Raw genomic sequence first — 16777 nt, 5'->3', positions numbered from 1 at the left:
GAACACCCATTTCTAGGACTAACATCATACAGATTACGGATTACAAAGTATAACGCAATTGAGACATATCTCTTTTTTAACTTTTTAATTTTTATATGAGATGAATTAAATGAGTAGTAAATAGGCAAATTCTTCAAGTTGGTGGACTATTTGGTTTATAGGTTGAATAATTTAGATTAAAATGGATAAGTGCCATGCTATATTAAAATAAGACGTTCTTATAGAAAATTATATACAAGTACTTGAAGTCTTGAAATAAGAATATCAATGTAAAATTACATTGGATCGCATGGAGTAGAATTGAGTGAGTCGATCGAAAAGGAGCGATGAAGTAGGCAAAACAGGGATGGTGGTTAATTATGAACCCCAAGTCTGTTGTAGCGAAGGTGTTGAAAGGTAAGTATTTCCCACAAGGCGATTTTTAGAATGCAAAAGTGAGCCTCAATTCTAGTTATAGATGGAAGTCAGTTGTCTCCGCACGAGAGGTATTAGAAAGAGGGACTAGAGGGTTAGTTGGAGATGGAAATGAGGGGTAAAAACGGAAATGACACGTTTGAAATAGTAAACCGCAAATATGAAACAGCAATTCCCAACAACAATGAAGATAAATTATATCCCTTTGTTGCCAACATCGTACGCTATTTTTAGCGTAATGAATGATGGACTTTATTTTGATGAATCATGGTGTTATTGCCGTTTGTTCTTCATTCAAATGCTTTCCGAGGTTGCAGACGGCATCAAACGTTCAAATGATTTCCGAGTTACAGTGATGCAATATCACTGCGATCAAACGGCAGCTGAAACCTGAGAGTCCACTGCTTTCAGCACTTGTTCGCCCATCTCCTTGCACCCAACTAACTTCTGCAATTCAACAGTCTACTAGTAAGAAAAATACTACAGCAAAATCACGTCATATGTTGCATTAACCGGTAGCAATGTACTAGGAGTATAACATACGAAGTACTGTACTATTCAACAATATGATCTAGTAGATGAATGTAAACTGCTTAAACTGACACAAACCCAAAAAGAGCAACCCGATGTAGACCTAAATCTAATTTCCCAGTCAGAAACAACCCGACTCAAATATTCCAATAAGAAACAATACTTGATTGCCACAACCCAAAAATGACCTTAATAGACTGGCTCATGAGTCGTAACCATTGACCCCAAACTGCCCAGAATTCTAACTCACTCGCACCCAAAGAGACTCGATGAGAATGCACTCAAAACAACAGTCTGGAACTCGTAATGACTCGGCCCAGACAAGACCTAAATGACTAGTTCGTCTAGATATGCATATTTTAAATGTAATGATTCAACATAGCAAAAATAAATATGATTTATCGTTTGCAACTTTGCATTAAAACTGACACAACCTGTCAACATGATTCCACAATCAAGCTAGAACTGCAATAACAAATATGATATCAACATATCGTGTATGGAACAAAATTAAGTTGATTTAAGTTCAATAAATTTCAGGATTTAGACGGGTTTAGAGGTTCTGAAATGGAGTAGGTAGAGGCAAATAATGTGACCTTCAAATTTCTGAGAAGAGCTTAGACTGGTATAGAGAATGGTATTTATAGAGCAAAGCATCAAGAGATAAAGAACATACATTTCCAGATGAAAAAATGTCGCCAGTTCGAAATCCCTTGTTGAGGGTCTCCATTACAGCAGCCTCAATTATATCTGCAGCTTTGTTTTCCCCGAGACCATATCGTAGAAGCATTGCAGCACTTAAGATTGTTGCTAAAGGATTTGCCTTGTCCTTCAATAGTTGACAAAGATATCATAAAATTCCACTTTACATCAATTTCGTCTAGTAAAAAGAAAAGGTTTCAGATGTCCAGTAAAACCCACCTGTCCGGCAATATCAGGAGCTGATCCATGTATAGGTTCAAATAGCCCAGGACCCTGCATATAATTAATAAAATTGATCAAAAAAAATTATTTGGCATGTGTTACGTGTCACGGACATCATATTATCAATGCAAAGTCGTCATTGAACAGTGGTACTAATACCTACTTCAAAACCCATGAGTAAAAAATTCCCTCATAGCTCCCTTTATTTTATATTTTTTTTTTTTTTTGGCAGCAAGCTCCCTTTATTTATGCAATTAAAAAAACACTATATATACACATAGTCATGTAACATCTCCGTACCGATTGCCCAATGCTTGCAGAGGGAAGCATTCCAATGCTTCCGCTGATCATTGATGCCTCATCAGATAATATATCTCCGAATATATTGTTGGTTAATATAGTATCAAACTGCATTGTAAATCAAGTAGATATAAGCCCTTAGTAATACAAAAAAAAATGGGATGAGAAGTAATGACATAACTGAATCTTGTGTACTAGAGAACTAGAGATAAAGGAAGACCTGCTTTGGATCACGAACAAGTTGCATTGCAGCATTATCAATATACATATGTGAGAGTTCAACATCAGGATAGTCTGCTGCCAATTCAGTTACTCTTTTCCTCCAAAGCATAGATGCCTGACATAATATTATGCAAAAGGAGTGGGTAATAATTTACGGTGTTATACAAATTAAACAGTCACATTTCACATACATCAATCTACAGCCATGACGATGACAGGAAAAACATATGGAGAATATAACAGAGATAGTTTTCGAGTATCGATGATGAGGCACGCGTAAGCATTATCCATAGAGAAGAAACTCCCCTACCGCACATGTGCTTTAAAATAAATGTACAGAAAGTGTCCACAGAAACTAATTGCATCACGGGTGGGCTACTGAATTAATGAAAGAAATACATATTGGCGCAAATCTCATACACTAAGAAGTCCTAAGATACAGGGAAATTTTAGAAAAAAAAAAAAAAAAGAGCTCACTATTTCAAATTTTCAAATTGGATAGTCATAATTGATAGATGCACAAACCTCAAGAACATTGGCCTTATCAACAGAACAAAGCTTTCCACGCCTCTTCCGAGCAGTCTCAAAAGCAACACGAGCGATACGATCAATCTAACAATAAAATCAGCAAAATGTTCAGGGACCTAGATAATGTAAGGTTGTAATGAAAAATAAGGTAACATGTCACCTAGAGAAACATAATATGCCATAGACTAGATGAATTGTATCTCCATTAGTCAACATTAACAATGCCATATTCCTCTGTTCACGGAAACATAGGCCTTCTTAACCATCACTTGTACCACTAACAGAGTCAAAATTCATAGTCTAGATGAAGATATGGCGATATTTCAGCTCTTTAGGTCATATTGGATACCAATTTAATAATCACAAGCTGAATTCTCTTTCAATTCTCAAAACACCTCTATCGATCTAGTTTTTCCTTAACTTCATTAGACGTTAAGACCATTATCTTGCATCATGATTAACTCTGAAGGCCTCCCTGTGCACTATCTGAAATCTGAAATTCTCTTACAGAAGAATTAACACCTTCCATCCATTTCCAAAATTCGAATCACCATTGTAGTAGATAGAGCTGCCTAATTTGTAACATACCCCTATACGAATATGTAATAAGAATAGGCACCAGGCTTTTAATAGCGTATCTACTACATAGTTTTTAAAAGAACGCCAAAATACAGACACGTACATGGAATCACAATATGTGAATAAATTTGAGAATTGAAGAGGAGTTGAGCGATCTGGTAATCCAATTGTCCAAGTTTGCAAATTTTTCTACATCACTTTTACTTTACATGACCACTTCCCAAACAAAAATCTGTAGCAACGGCTTTCATAGAAGCTTGAGTCCTTTGCTAAACAGCAGAAGTTGCGTTCTCATCCTTTCCCGAATAAATTTTACCTTCTAACTTTAACAGTCTTTTTTTCTCGCTTATTCTTATCTATGAGAACCTGTATAAGTGACGCCATCTCATTTTCAAAGTGAATTTTATAAGTGAGCAACACTGAAATTCTGCGCCCCGGGGAAACTAAAAAATGATTAACCAAAAGATAAAGGTTCAAGGGAATTGAAGTACCTGTGGAACAGAGTACACCTCAGTGTTGAACCCAATCTCCTCTCCCTTTTCGTTTACAGAAAACCCCCGGGGCTCTCCAAAATAGATACCTATAATTTACAATAGTCCAAATGTGTTAGCAACAGAGAATGTTTCCTTGCACTGAGAAAAGCTGAAGTCTTTGATAATTCCATGAGAAGTACCTGATGTGAGCTCTCTAACTACCATTAGGTCAACACCTTCGGCTACCTCTCTTTTCAATGTTGTACAATCTATCAACTGAAATCCACATGCACCACAATATATATGAGAAATTTCAGAGAAATTATCATGGATACCAGGTAAACATAATGACTAATATGATGTTTGAAGTTGCCTCGTTAGATGCTAGCAGGGTTGAGGAAGGGAAGCCTAGGTGGATCCAAACTTTCTTCTTTTTGAATTTCAGCAGAAAGATACAGAAGAGCAGATTTCTAAGCTCCAAACTCCCATGCATGCATTAAAACCACGTATTCCACTAAACAAATAATAGTTGGATCGAGCAACAAATATTTTTTCCCTAAACTTCTACTTATGCGATAAACTAAAAGAAACTAAATTGTACAGGATGAAATGTTGTAATCATATTGGCTAAGATAAATGCAAAATAAACCCAACTTTCAATGACCGGCAACTTTATAAGCAAATCTCTTGCTTTCGCAAAGAGTAAAGGTTTCAGCATCACTAGATACATATCACTCTCTATCACACGTAATGTCATCGTTGGAATGAAACACTAATCTTTCATGATTTGTGGTTAAACAAAGAGTATACAAATAGGAATATAACAAATGATAACCTGTGGTAGAACAGTTGCTGGCCTTAAATTAGCAAACACATCAAGACCTGATCGAAGCTGAAGCAAGCCAGTCTCCGGCTTTAGCTTCTTTTCAAGTTTATCCCATTTATACCTAAGGCCCATCAGACCCATGTTAGAACCCTTGCAGTCAAACATAACAGCTCGAAAACAATACAACAAATAGTACATAAGCATTACCCTCCAATAGCCCCTAAAAGAATGGCATCTGATTTCTTTGCTGCAGAGAGGGTCTCTTCCGGCAAAGGCACTCCCGTGAGATCAATAGCAGAACCACCAACAGGCATCTCCTCATACTGAACCTCAATTCCTAGATAACCCAAAACCAATAACCTCAATCATAGGGACAATTTCACACTTTTGAATCGAAAATCACCAATTGCCTTACTATCTTATCATTTATATTGTCTTCATTTGACTTTGGCAGTCAACTATCAACTTTAATTGATATTTTCTCATAATATAAATCGTTCCGCCTTTATAACATAACAAATATGAAAAAATGCTGTTTCAATATATCAGACAGAACAAATTTTACACCTTACTTCACTTATATTTACAGAAACTAATCGTCGATGTCGAAATCACTTGACCATCAAAATCAAATGTCTCATTCTATCCATTCACATTTATATTAAGCTGACAATAACATTCATAATGATACAAAGCATCACATAAAAGTCTACTTACTCACTACGTCTCAATCATTTGTTTACCGTTCATTAAAATACACCTCACAAAAAAAAAAAAAAAAAAAAAAAAAAAAAAAAAGTAACCAAATGACTGGGACGGAGGGAGTACATTGCATTGTTTGCCTTTTTTATTCTTTGTAAAGAATCAAAGGCTCCCGTAACGATATCAAGTTAAAAACTAATGCTTTCATAATTAAATATAAAACCAACGTTTAAAAGGGAAACCTTGAAAAGAAGCAGCAAGTTTGAGGACATCTTTAGCAATGGAGATAATTTCAGGGCCAATGCCATCTCCAGGAAGAAGGGTAATGTTGTAGCTTCTTTTGGTAGGCGTTGCCGCAGCTGAACATCTTACTGAACTACACTTTGATCTGTTAGCAATGATTTTATTTGAAGTTGATGAAAATTTGGTGTATGGAAGATGAATTTGAGACTGTCTCAATCACAAATACTATCTTACAACCAGTTGTATATTAGCATTGTACAACCACCTTAAAGTTGTTGAGTTCTTTACACAAAGTTATCGAGCTATTTTATAAGTTATTGAGCTAATTTAAAAAGTTATTAAGTTTAATAATTATTCCTCTTAAGCCTCAATAACTTTTGATTGAATCTTCGACAATTTTGTTAGTAAAGCTCGACAACTTTATAACAAAACTCGACAACATTAAAAAGGTTGTACATAAACTACATACAACCAGTTGTATAATCTACTAATTGTGTCTCAATGGGGTCAACAAATTGAGCGTGAACGCCATTTTGATGACCAAAACAATTCAATGAGTAGTGAAAAGTGAAAACCCAATGGGATGACCAAATTGAACTACTGTAGTACTTTGAGACTTCAATGGGCCCTTTTCATGTAAACAAGTTTTTCTTGAAAAAGTTTTTGTTTGCCCAAATTTTTGTAAAAACACTTTCTCATAAAAATGGTATCTTTGGCCCAATTGTTTCCATCAACTTTTTTTTTTAATTTAACCGTATATTTAAAATTATCATTTGAATGACAACATTTGTTAAATTTACTAGTTGGTTGCACGGCGCGCGATGCGCGCCGTCCCCCAAGTTATTTTAATCGTTTACGTTTCAAATGCACGGTAGCGAATCTTGACTTGGTTTGGTTTTTTATACAATTTGAATGACGATCACAATGAAATTCTTGTTTTTATAATTTTTTGGGTGTTCGAATCAATTGCAAACAAGATCACATTCATAAATATTTTGTATCTAACTGTTGGGAACATGAATATACGATCTGGTTCGGTTGTTTGTACATGTTACTATTTCTAATGAATAGTTGAAATTGTATTATTTTTTTATTCATTTTGGGCGGGTTGAGCTGGGTATGTGTGTGGGTTTGTGCGGGATATCCTTTTTGGTTGGGCCATTAAACACTCCTCGCTTCTATCTTTTGCTAACCTGTTTTGTTGGGCCGTTTCATATCCACTCATTCTCATCTCACCTTCACTTCTCACTCAACTCATCACCCTCCATCTCCATCAGATAATAATCTACAAAATCAAAATCAAACCCTAATTTGATCTCATCTCTCACACTTTATTTCAGTTCTACAGTTTTGCAAAGTATTCCTTCCTTTTCAGTTTATAATCGTAACAGGAAATCCTCACAACTCATTCCTCTGCTTATTCTTCAACGACACACACCTTCACCTTTTCCCTTGACTTTCACTCTCATTTGATGACTGCGACAACCTCAAGCGGAGACGTCGGAATCACTTTGGTAGGGATTGGGATTTGTGACATTATTGAAGTGGGTCTTGCCTTATTTTTGTGGGGATGCTATCTATGACAAGGTGTCTTCCAAAGGAGGCAGGAAGGTTATGCTGGTGGCGACGCAAGTAATGATGACGATCTTCAAAACCCAGGTCAATTTCACTTTATTTCTCCGGTTGATTCTTATATACTATTGATTCTTATACTTGTTTTAGTTTCGAATCGAATTTGCGATAAAGATATGTATTTGTGAGCCTCTAATTTTTCTTTATTTCCCCTTCTCCTTCACTTGCTCTCATATTACTTCTCCCATTTTTCCAAGTACTCCTCCATATCTTTCACTTTCTCCTCCCATTTGCTTCCTCTTTCCCTTTTCTTTTATCGTTCGCATCTTTTCATTTTCCTCTCTCTACCTCCTCTTCTTTACCCTTACTCTCTTTCTCGACCTTCATTCCTTTTCCCTTCCTCCTCCCTTATATCTTACATTTTCCCTCCTCCTCCACTTGCTTTCATATTATTACTCCTACAATTTTTCCTCATACTACTCCTCCCCCTCCCTTCCTCTTATCGTTCACATTCTTTCATTTCTCTCTCTTTGCCTCATATTACTTCCCTTTGTCCTCTTCGTCGACCTCCATCTCTTTTCTCTTTCCCCATTTGTATTCTCTGACTTCCCCTTCTCCTTCTACTATTTATCCTACTCCCCTTAACTCTTCCCCATTTCCCTCATTCCTCAATCTCTTCCCCTCGTTCTCCTCCCTTTTTTTCTCTTCATTCCTCCCCCTCATTCCTCAATCACTTCCTTCCCCTTCTCCTTCTACTAATTTAGTCGCTTATATTAGTAACATAATATTACAAGTTTCTTATTAGCCTCACATTGTCAAATACTCAAATTATGATTAAGTTATTTGACAAACGAAATAACGTATTCGTTCAAATATCTCTTACATATAGTCTCGATCTGAGTCGTAGACTTGTAGCTAGATCATCATCCTTATGTTTTGGATGTGGCTATATGTTTCAATCCATCGCGACACGTGACATTAACTCATTACTACTATCCTTTAATATTATCTTGCAAGTGTTTTTAGCTTGCATAGTTGTATTCTGCTTATCTTAATTGACTAATAAAAGCACAATACCATTTATCGATTTCCGTTCTTATCTTAAAATTAAGGCTTTAGCTATATTTTGCACACTAAATTTGAATTTGGCTATATACAAATCGGTCCCATTTAGAGTTCATAATCACATTTAACTAAGTGATGATGGTGCAGGTTATCTATTTAATTAAGAGGGAAATGACAATTTAAGCGAAAGTAGGGAATTTCTCGGGTCAACTAATATACTAATATCCACAATCAAATAATCAATTGTCATCCATAATCAAATTCAACTTCAACTCTTGAGTACTAAATTGTGAAAGCCGAGTTGCAATTCGGCCTTACTCGCAACCATTTATCTCGAGTAAACGATAATAAAAGAGTAACTAACTAACAACCTAAATCCACGCGTCTAGCGATAATAATTATCGTAACTAATGAACAACCTATTCCAACCTATTCCAAGTGTCTAGGTTTAATTCAATAGACGAACAACACAAGGAACCATTTGCGATAATGATATAAACAAAAACAGTTAACAATTCACCTATATCATAAATTAGTCGCTTATATGGGAGTTAAAAATGATTGTTAATCATGTTTTTACAGTAGACATAATTACACGCATACTTCTGAGTCCAGCTCCTTGCCGTACTCTCATATTTCACTCTATCAGTCTTGTACATTTTAGCAATCCCCGACATGAGGCATTTTCAAGATTTGGTTCCATCACGAGCGATCAAATGCAAAGCAAGCTTTCGGTGAGAATTACCTATTCCTAGCTTTATTTGCCGGAAGTTTAGCTTGGGTTGGGTGACTTTATTTCCTGCAAGTATTCGCAAAGCTAAAATGTGAGAATAGGAATACCTTCTGAACACGGGCAACTTCAAGAGTACGGAAGAGGAAAGGAGTTTCTACACATTCAACCTAGTTGATCAGGAAAAACAATACTTCCTGGTATAGAAATAAAAATTAAAGCAGAAGGTAGAGTCGTGGGAAGAGGTACAGCCGCGGTGAGTGGAGCACAGAAGAATACGAAGCCATTACTTTTGACTTCACTCTAAAAAATGACTCACCAAGGTCATTATTGCAGAATAACCTTGAATGTAGCTGTATTTTAAATTTAACATAGATGAGTCGCTTACCATCTTCTTCAACAGCATAAACATCATGCCCACCTGACTCTTCCCATCTCCTTGAAGACATAACCCGTCTTTGAAGTTCTTCCACCACAGGAATTACATTTTCTTCTGAAGGATCTCAAAGTAAAACCTAATAATAAAGGAACACCCACATCTTTTACAAACTTACACCTGACTACCTCGTAAATAGAACTTCAAATTCAAAGATTATACAAAACTGACACCAGAGTCAGACAAACAAGCATATTGTAGTATATTATCCCTCCGTTCCAATCAAAGTTTTAACATATGATTGGGAAAGAGGAGTACTACACTTCTTTAAAACAATTCTCAGACACTACTAATTTAGTCAGATTGCTGGCACACAATATCAGCACCATAAGGCACAGGATGTTTTAAATATATTTCTTATGTTGCTGCTAGCATTAAATGAATCACATAAAACAACCTTAAAGAGACTATCCTAAACTTAAGAACGTTCAAATAAGATTTTTTGATACATATAGTTAACCAGGCGAGGGTCAATCTCAGTTTGTCTATGCAATTACTCCCCAAGTAGATAAGAGCTACATAAGTAGCCCACTGGTTATACACTCAGCTTCCTTACACCCTCCTCCCTTCTACTCTTCCTCTACCCTCCTATCCTTCTACTTTGATCAATATGTCATCCTCACTTTCCTCAGCTCACCCATTGAGCTTCCCCTTTTAGCTTCCCTCCGTTCCTCTCTTTTTCTCAGTCCCTCCCCCTCTCCCTCCTCCTTCATCCAACCCTTCCCCCGGGTAGTCTTCTTCCATCCCTCAATCCTTTAACATGTCAGGGCCCCTCCCTCTTTCTGCCGGTTATACACTCGGCTCCCATCACACCCTCTCATTCCTCTCCCTCCCCTCACCGCATCCTCGTCATCTTACCCTTCCCCCCATTTCTTTGATCAAACGTCATCCTCTTTTTCCTTAGCTCGCCTGGATTACCTGTCATTCATTCAGTCCTACTTGTCCCCCCTCTCCTTATCCCTCCTACTTCAACAATATGCCATGCCCCTTTTTCTCTCCCCATAGCCCACTGGTTGCCCAAAGTTTATACATTGAGCTAACCTAATCTCTTTTTCTCAAGCCAAACTCCACCTATTTTTCCTTCCCTCTTGCCCTTTTTTCCTACTCTACTTGTCCCTCCCACTCCACTCTTCTCCTCAAAACGTAAAGAAAAATCATAATTCATGTGTTCGAGACAATTAATAGAATATAATCAAATACTATACTCATTGAGTCCCCAAGTTGCATTACATTCAAACTCGCTATGACTCTTTCCCACAACAACTTCATTATTATTCAGACACAATTTTAAGCTATCAGCAGAAGTAAGTCGCTAATTAATAACACATTTCCCCTCCCACTCCTCTCTTCTCCTCAAAACGTAAAGAAAAATAGAATCACCTAAACCAAAAAACTTAAAACTAAGTAGGAAAATGGAAAATAACTGGGACGGGTAAAAACACGCTTAATCACTGGATCACCAAATTTAAACAAATCAAACTGAAAATCAAAAATCAAAAATCAAAAATCTAAAGAAACAACGGCCAAAACAAAACTCGAAAACCAGACCAATGAACAGCTCTTAATAATTGTCTCGAATTTTTTCTCAAACTTCTACTCCCTAACCGGTTTTTATCTTCCTGTATATCCCAACAATTCATCCCAAAATACAACTTGACAACAAGAAGCCTTAGAAGAGTAAACTGGCAACATAAAGGCTTATAAGAGTAAACTATATAGATATATGAGGTAAATAATGTGCAATAACTACTCAAATAAGTAAATTAAAGCACCTCATAGGAAGAAGTGTTACGTGACAAACTCAAAATATGAAGGTAGAATAATTTGAGTTATTTGTTTTGATGTGAATACTATGCTACCACCTACTAATTGAATCACTGAAACCAATCAAATCAAAGTGCAAAACATATGTAGCAATTATGATCAATCTGAAAAAAAAAAGCGTCAAATAAATTACCTTAAAAAAACCATCACCTAATCACCGGAGCACTTAAAAATCAAATGAAATCAATATGAAAATCGAAAATCTAAAGGAGCAAACGCGATACGGCAGTTAAGTGAAGTGTCGGAGTAATATAGCATCAAACATTAAGCCAATCCATTAAAACAGAAGCAAGGATACAACCACATGAATTAAATATATTTAAATAAGATAAACTCGTCGCTGTCCCAGTCAATAGTGCAGGAATAAAGATAGTAACAATGATAACATTTGATCTTAAGCGTGTCATGATTACTGGGAGATAAAACTACGCAGTGCATAAGGCTTGCTAAAAAGCAAATTACCTTAAATCCAAAGCAAAAACCTAGCCAGTCAAATATGTCATAGAAGGGCTTTGGAATTCTTGAGCTTCTTGAATTCATCCAGAAAAAGTAAGCCACGACTGTTTTGTGTGGCTGCAACTGCTACCTTAATATGCATCAAGTAAACAATAATAATAACAACAAAGAAGAGCCTATAAGCAACAATAATAATCATAAGAACCCAAAAGCAGCAAATACCTGTTGTTAGAGCCTTCAACACATCGCGAAATTCGCCAGGGTAAAGATGAGTAAGAGGAAGAAATTGATAATGTCTCTACCAACATATATGAGGAGTCAAAGCTGGAAAAGGGTAAATATCGTAGATCAATGATAAACATACTTAAAAATGACAAATTGATTGAAGAAAGTATGCAACGAGGGATTCAAAAAAGGGGACAAACTTACAGCTTCATCGCGATCGGTGACTCAGAGGACGCCTTAGCACTGGACTGACCAGCTTCAAACTGCATACACCCAATGTTAAAGAGTAAGAGTTGAGTCAATCAGGTCATTTACAGGCTAAATCAAGAAACCCTAACTGAACAATTACTCGAAATAGTAGATTATGAGCTAAATCAAGTAACCCTAACTGAACAATTACTCATAATGACACAAAATAAAAGCTAGGGTTACCAAACAGATGAGAAATACAGATATACCTCGAGCGAAGAAACGAAGAAGAAGAACGAAGGTTATGGTGAGATAAGATTGTGATGGAAAATGCAGGAGATGACGAAAGAGGAAGTTTAGGTATGTCGCAGGAAATGAGTGGAGGAGAACAAAAGAACAAAATGAGTGGAGGAGAGCAAAATGAGGGGCGTAAAGGAGACGAAGTGGACCGTAAGTCGTTGGAAATGAGGGATGAGCTACAGAGTCTACAACTCCACAATTGGGCTTAGAGAAGAGAAGAGTGTGGCCCAGCAGAATAACAAAGCTAAAGAGAAACAGGCCAACCGGAAGAGTGCAAAACAGGCCAGCCTAAACCGAATAATTCGACCAACCCGCATGCAGGAACCCACCTTAACCGGCCCAGCAATGAATACTGTTCATTTCGCGAGTACTGTTCATTAGTGAACAGTATAGTGCATCTCACACTTTTAGTAAAAAGGTGAAAGATGTAATCACCAGGAATGTTATTGGGGGCGGTGCGGTGCGGTTGTAGATATAGGCTTTCCCGTACTTATCCACGACAAACAATTCTTATACCTATACCCGCCCCACTACCCATGGCGGGTACGAGTTTTCATACCCGTATTCGTACAGTCGTACCCTTTCCATCGGGTGGAAATTTAGACCCGTACCCGCCTTATCCCCTATTTACTAAATGAATAGGTGAAACTTCCGCCTAAAAATATTTCCTAAAATAAGGTTTAGTTTTTTTTAGTATATTCTATAAGTATGGTGAGTAATAATACCATAATATTTTAGATACTCGAGCGTGGTAGTAGATGGTGCCAAGTGTTGGTGGTGGTAGGTAGGGGTGTTCACCGGTCCAAAACCGGACCGGACCGGACCGGACCGGATGAACCCGCGGACCGGATATCCACATATCCCAAGACCGCGGACCGGACCGGTTAGAAGGGGACCCGGACCGGACCGGACCGGAACCCTTTAGGTCCGGTTTTTTCCGGGTTTGGACCGGACCGGTACTAATTTATAACGCAAATTTAGTTTTATTTTTTTATGTGGACCGGACCGGACCGGACCGGAGACCGGTCACCATATTTTTTGGGACCCGGAGACCGGACCGGTATGTATCCGGTCTAGACCGGACCGGACCGGCCGGTCCGGGTCGGTCCGGTTTGCCGGTCCGGACCACTTTTTGTTCACCCCTAGTGGTAGGTGTTAAAGAGGAGCGGATGGGAAGTCGGCAAGGTTGCCGTGGTGGTGGTCATGGTGGGTGTTAGAGGTGGTGGGGTTCGGCGACATGGAGGCTACTATGGTGGTGTTTTCAGTTTAGGGGTGATGAGTGATGGTGTAATGGATAAGTAAGTGAGATGGAGGGAAAGGAATTCATTCCCTTGGGGGGGAGGGGTAAGGAATTAGAGGAGTTTAGGGGGTAGATGAGGGAATTTCATTCTATGTCAAACAAACACAAACAAAAGGAATCAGTATATTTAATTCCCTTACCCTTTCCTGAATACCCCTATCCAAACAGTTCCTTATATATTTATGTCATTTAGTATTTAACATTTTATACAAATTTATCTGCAGTCTTTTTATGATATATAAAAGAATTCATTTTTTTAAGAATCATACGATAAAATTCATTGATTTCTTATGATAAAAAGTTGTGGCTAAAAATATATTATTAGTAAAATTTTATAAAATTACACTATTAATCTCCCGGTCAAAGAAAAACTTTCATTGAAATACTCATTTCATGCTTGAGATACGATTTTGATTTTGAATTTTCAAATCAAAATATAACGACGAGAAACGTAAAAAAAAAAAGAATGGTTAATTTAAATTTCAAAAATAATACACTAAAATGGTAAAACTCTATATATACCGTACATATAGTGAACGGGATCTAAACTAGTTTACACACCAACCACTTATGTTATAATTTCTTCTATGCTTTTTTTTGAATAAAATGTAATTTAATCCTATAAATTTCCTCAAATTTTCATTATTATATTTCTAGTTTAATATTTTCTATAAAAATTAATAAAGAACATTATAAAAGTCATAATAATATTTATTATTTATATATAATAATTAAAAGTTCGGTTCGGGACTATCTCCCCAAAAGTAGATGTTACCAATCAATTGGATTGGAGGGAGTATTAAGTTAAGCTCATTTAAATTAGGTTGTGTTTGGACTTTAGTTAAGTTGAATTTAGTTAAATTTATTTCAGTTCAGCTAAGTTTAATTCAGACCATATATGTCTACCTCAGTTAGATCTGTCAAATTCTGACTCTACTAAAAAACCCGACTCGCTCGACCTGTTTTTCCAGGGTCAAGGCCCATAAAATCTCGTTGTTCAACATGAACACGAAATTACCCGCTAACTTAAGGTTGAGATCCGACCCGAACAAGCCGACCTTGGGTCAAAGATAAATCAATAATTTTATTAAAATATTAATATTCATATATAATAACTAAAAATAATTATTTGTTGTACCTTTAATTACAAAAATAATTAAGAAACCAATTTTATATAATTTTGATAACCTTTAATAATAAAATACTCCCTCCATTTTCCCATTTTCACCCCATTTGCTTTTTGGAGGTCAAAGTTTCCGAACTTTGACCGTCAATAAGTTGGAGAATAAAAACTATTTATTTATAAAATTAAAACATTTACAATTAATATCAAGACATCTTTCACGAAAAAAATTTCAAGAAAAAAAAAATAACATATAGACTTCGAAAAATACGATCAAAGTGGTGTCTTGGAGACCGCAATAAAGCAAATGGAGTGAAATAGGAAAATGGAGTGAATAATTATTAAAATAACTTAATTTCTATAATTGTGTCAGTATAACTTATGTTACCATTTATTATGATTAAAATATTAATATTAAATAGGTTTTAAGTTTTAAGAGATATTATTTTGAGTTAAAAAATAGTAGAAAAAAGGCGGTCAATATTTTTTTACCCATATTCTGACCCTAATATGACTCGTTGTAACACCCGCGAATTTTCCATTTTGACATTTATAATTTAATTAACCATCTACTGTCTTATTTATATTTTAAATTATTTAATTTCATTATTAAACATGATTTTTATAAATATTATATTTTTAAAACTTAAGTAATACAAAATAAATATTTTGGTCGGATAATAATGATAATAATAATAATATTTCCCGTCTTGAGTTGTAGTGGGCTTGAGACGTAATTTCTAGTGTATATCGACTCAATCTTGCATGTTGGGCCTAGTATGACTAATGGGCTCACATACTACTCTTTCCTCCTCATAAATATCATGAAGGAAACCCTAGAACACACCTCCCTCCCCAATTTTTCAGCATTCATCTTCAACAACCATCACCATTTTTATACATATCTCTTACAAATCTTCAAAACTCCATAACTTGCTCAATTCTTGTCCGAATCAAGTGATTTTCGCGTCTATCTCTTCCTCTAATCGCCCTCCATCTTTCTAGGTAAGAAAGGAACCGACTTTCCTCCATGTATAGGGCTGTCGAGCCATTTTACACACGGTATCCTTTTTCTAGTTTCGATTCTTAGTCTTAATTTGTGTTTTCTTATGTTTAGGAGAAAGATTAGTTAACCCGGAAGTGGATTCTTGAAAGGTAGACGAGTCTATTGTGGATTTAAGTGCAAAAAGGTAACGGTGATGGGTTACTCGACATTATGTCAATTTAATGTGTTTATATGTTGTGGTTTATTCTTGTGTTTGTTAAAGTATGAATCTTTACATGTTTCACATGTTCATTGTTGGATAAATTGGTTTTTGAAACCGTCTTATGGTTGTTTGACTAATTTCTAGTCTTTTGTCACATGTTTGTTCAATTGGATTAAATGGGTTGTTTACATATGTTAATTAGAGAAAAATCCGTCTTAATCATGCTTAGTTGACATGTTTAATTATGTCATGAGATCATTTATTGGATTAATATTGTAAATGATGAAGTTGGTAGTATGGTTGTTTTGAAATATGTCTTAAATTGTGATTTAGTATGTGGGTATGTTGAGATCTAAGCTTTTGAATGAAAAAGATGGAATCTTTATGTTGAGTTTACCTTATTAAGTCTTATTCATGAACATGGAGTAATTTATGAATGTTGTAGGTTGTGGATTCTTGTTTTTAATTGTATAATTGATACTTGGAGGTTGATTATGTGTCCAACAATGATGTTGAAGCAACTTTGGGTAAAATTGGTGGTGTGTTGGTTGAATTTCTTCATTATAATGGTGTTATTTAAATTCTGGTGCAAATGAGCCGAAGCTCA

The 16777-nt window shown here is 36.1% G+C and overlaps 1 protein-coding gene and 1 long non-coding RNA gene across 3 annotated transcripts; both read right to left on the bottom strand.

The window, feature by feature from the left end:
- Positions 1 to 552: 552 nt before the first annotated feature.
- On the bottom strand, positions 553 to 6415 carry LOC141599696 (3-isopropylmalate dehydrogenase, chloroplastic-like). 2 transcript variants are annotated; one of them, XM_074419791.1, is made up of 12 exons: positions 6231 to 6415; positions 5742 to 5949; positions 5005 to 5134; positions 4807 to 4918; positions 4172 to 4247; positions 3990 to 4078; positions 2917 to 3003; positions 2390 to 2506; positions 2170 to 2277; positions 1867 to 1920; positions 1622 to 1774; positions 553 to 861 (listed from the first exon to the last, which is right to left on the bottom strand). In XM_074419791.1, exons 3-12 carry the CDS (start codon positions 5109 to 5111, stop codon positions 787 to 789), a joined length of 978 nt encoding a protein of 325 aa, XP_074275892.1. In that variant the 5' UTR covers positions 5112 to 5134; positions 5742 to 5949; positions 6231 to 6415; the 3' UTR covers positions 553 to 786. The 2 variants fall into 2 exon arrangements, with proteins under 2 accessions (XP_074275892.1, XP_074275891.1); XM_074419790.1 differs by having other exon boundaries at positions 5742 to 5959; positions 6246 to 6336.
- Positions 6416 to 8874: 2459 nt separating this feature from the next.
- LOC141599694 (uncharacterized) lies at positions 8875 to 12649 on the bottom strand. The gene is made up of 6 exons (XR_012523894.1): positions 12509 to 12649; positions 12255 to 12313; positions 12048 to 12149; positions 11832 to 11955; positions 9498 to 9624; positions 8875 to 9178 (listed from the first exon to the last, which is right to left on the bottom strand). It is a non-coding gene; the product is annotated as an uncharacterized LOC141599694 (long non-coding RNA).
- Between the last annotated feature and the right edge of the window lie 4128 nt (positions 12650 to 16777).

Source organism: Silene latifolia, chromosome 9 (genome assembly GCF_048544455.1).
Source record: "Silene latifolia isolate original U9 population chromosome 9, ASM4854445v1, whole genome shotgun sequence".
NCBI lineage: Eukaryota > Viridiplantae > Streptophyta > Magnoliopsida > Caryophyllales > Caryophyllaceae > Silene > Silene latifolia.
The sequence above is the reverse complement of the archived record's forward strand: the minus strand, read 5'-3'. Positions and strand labels throughout refer to the sequence as shown.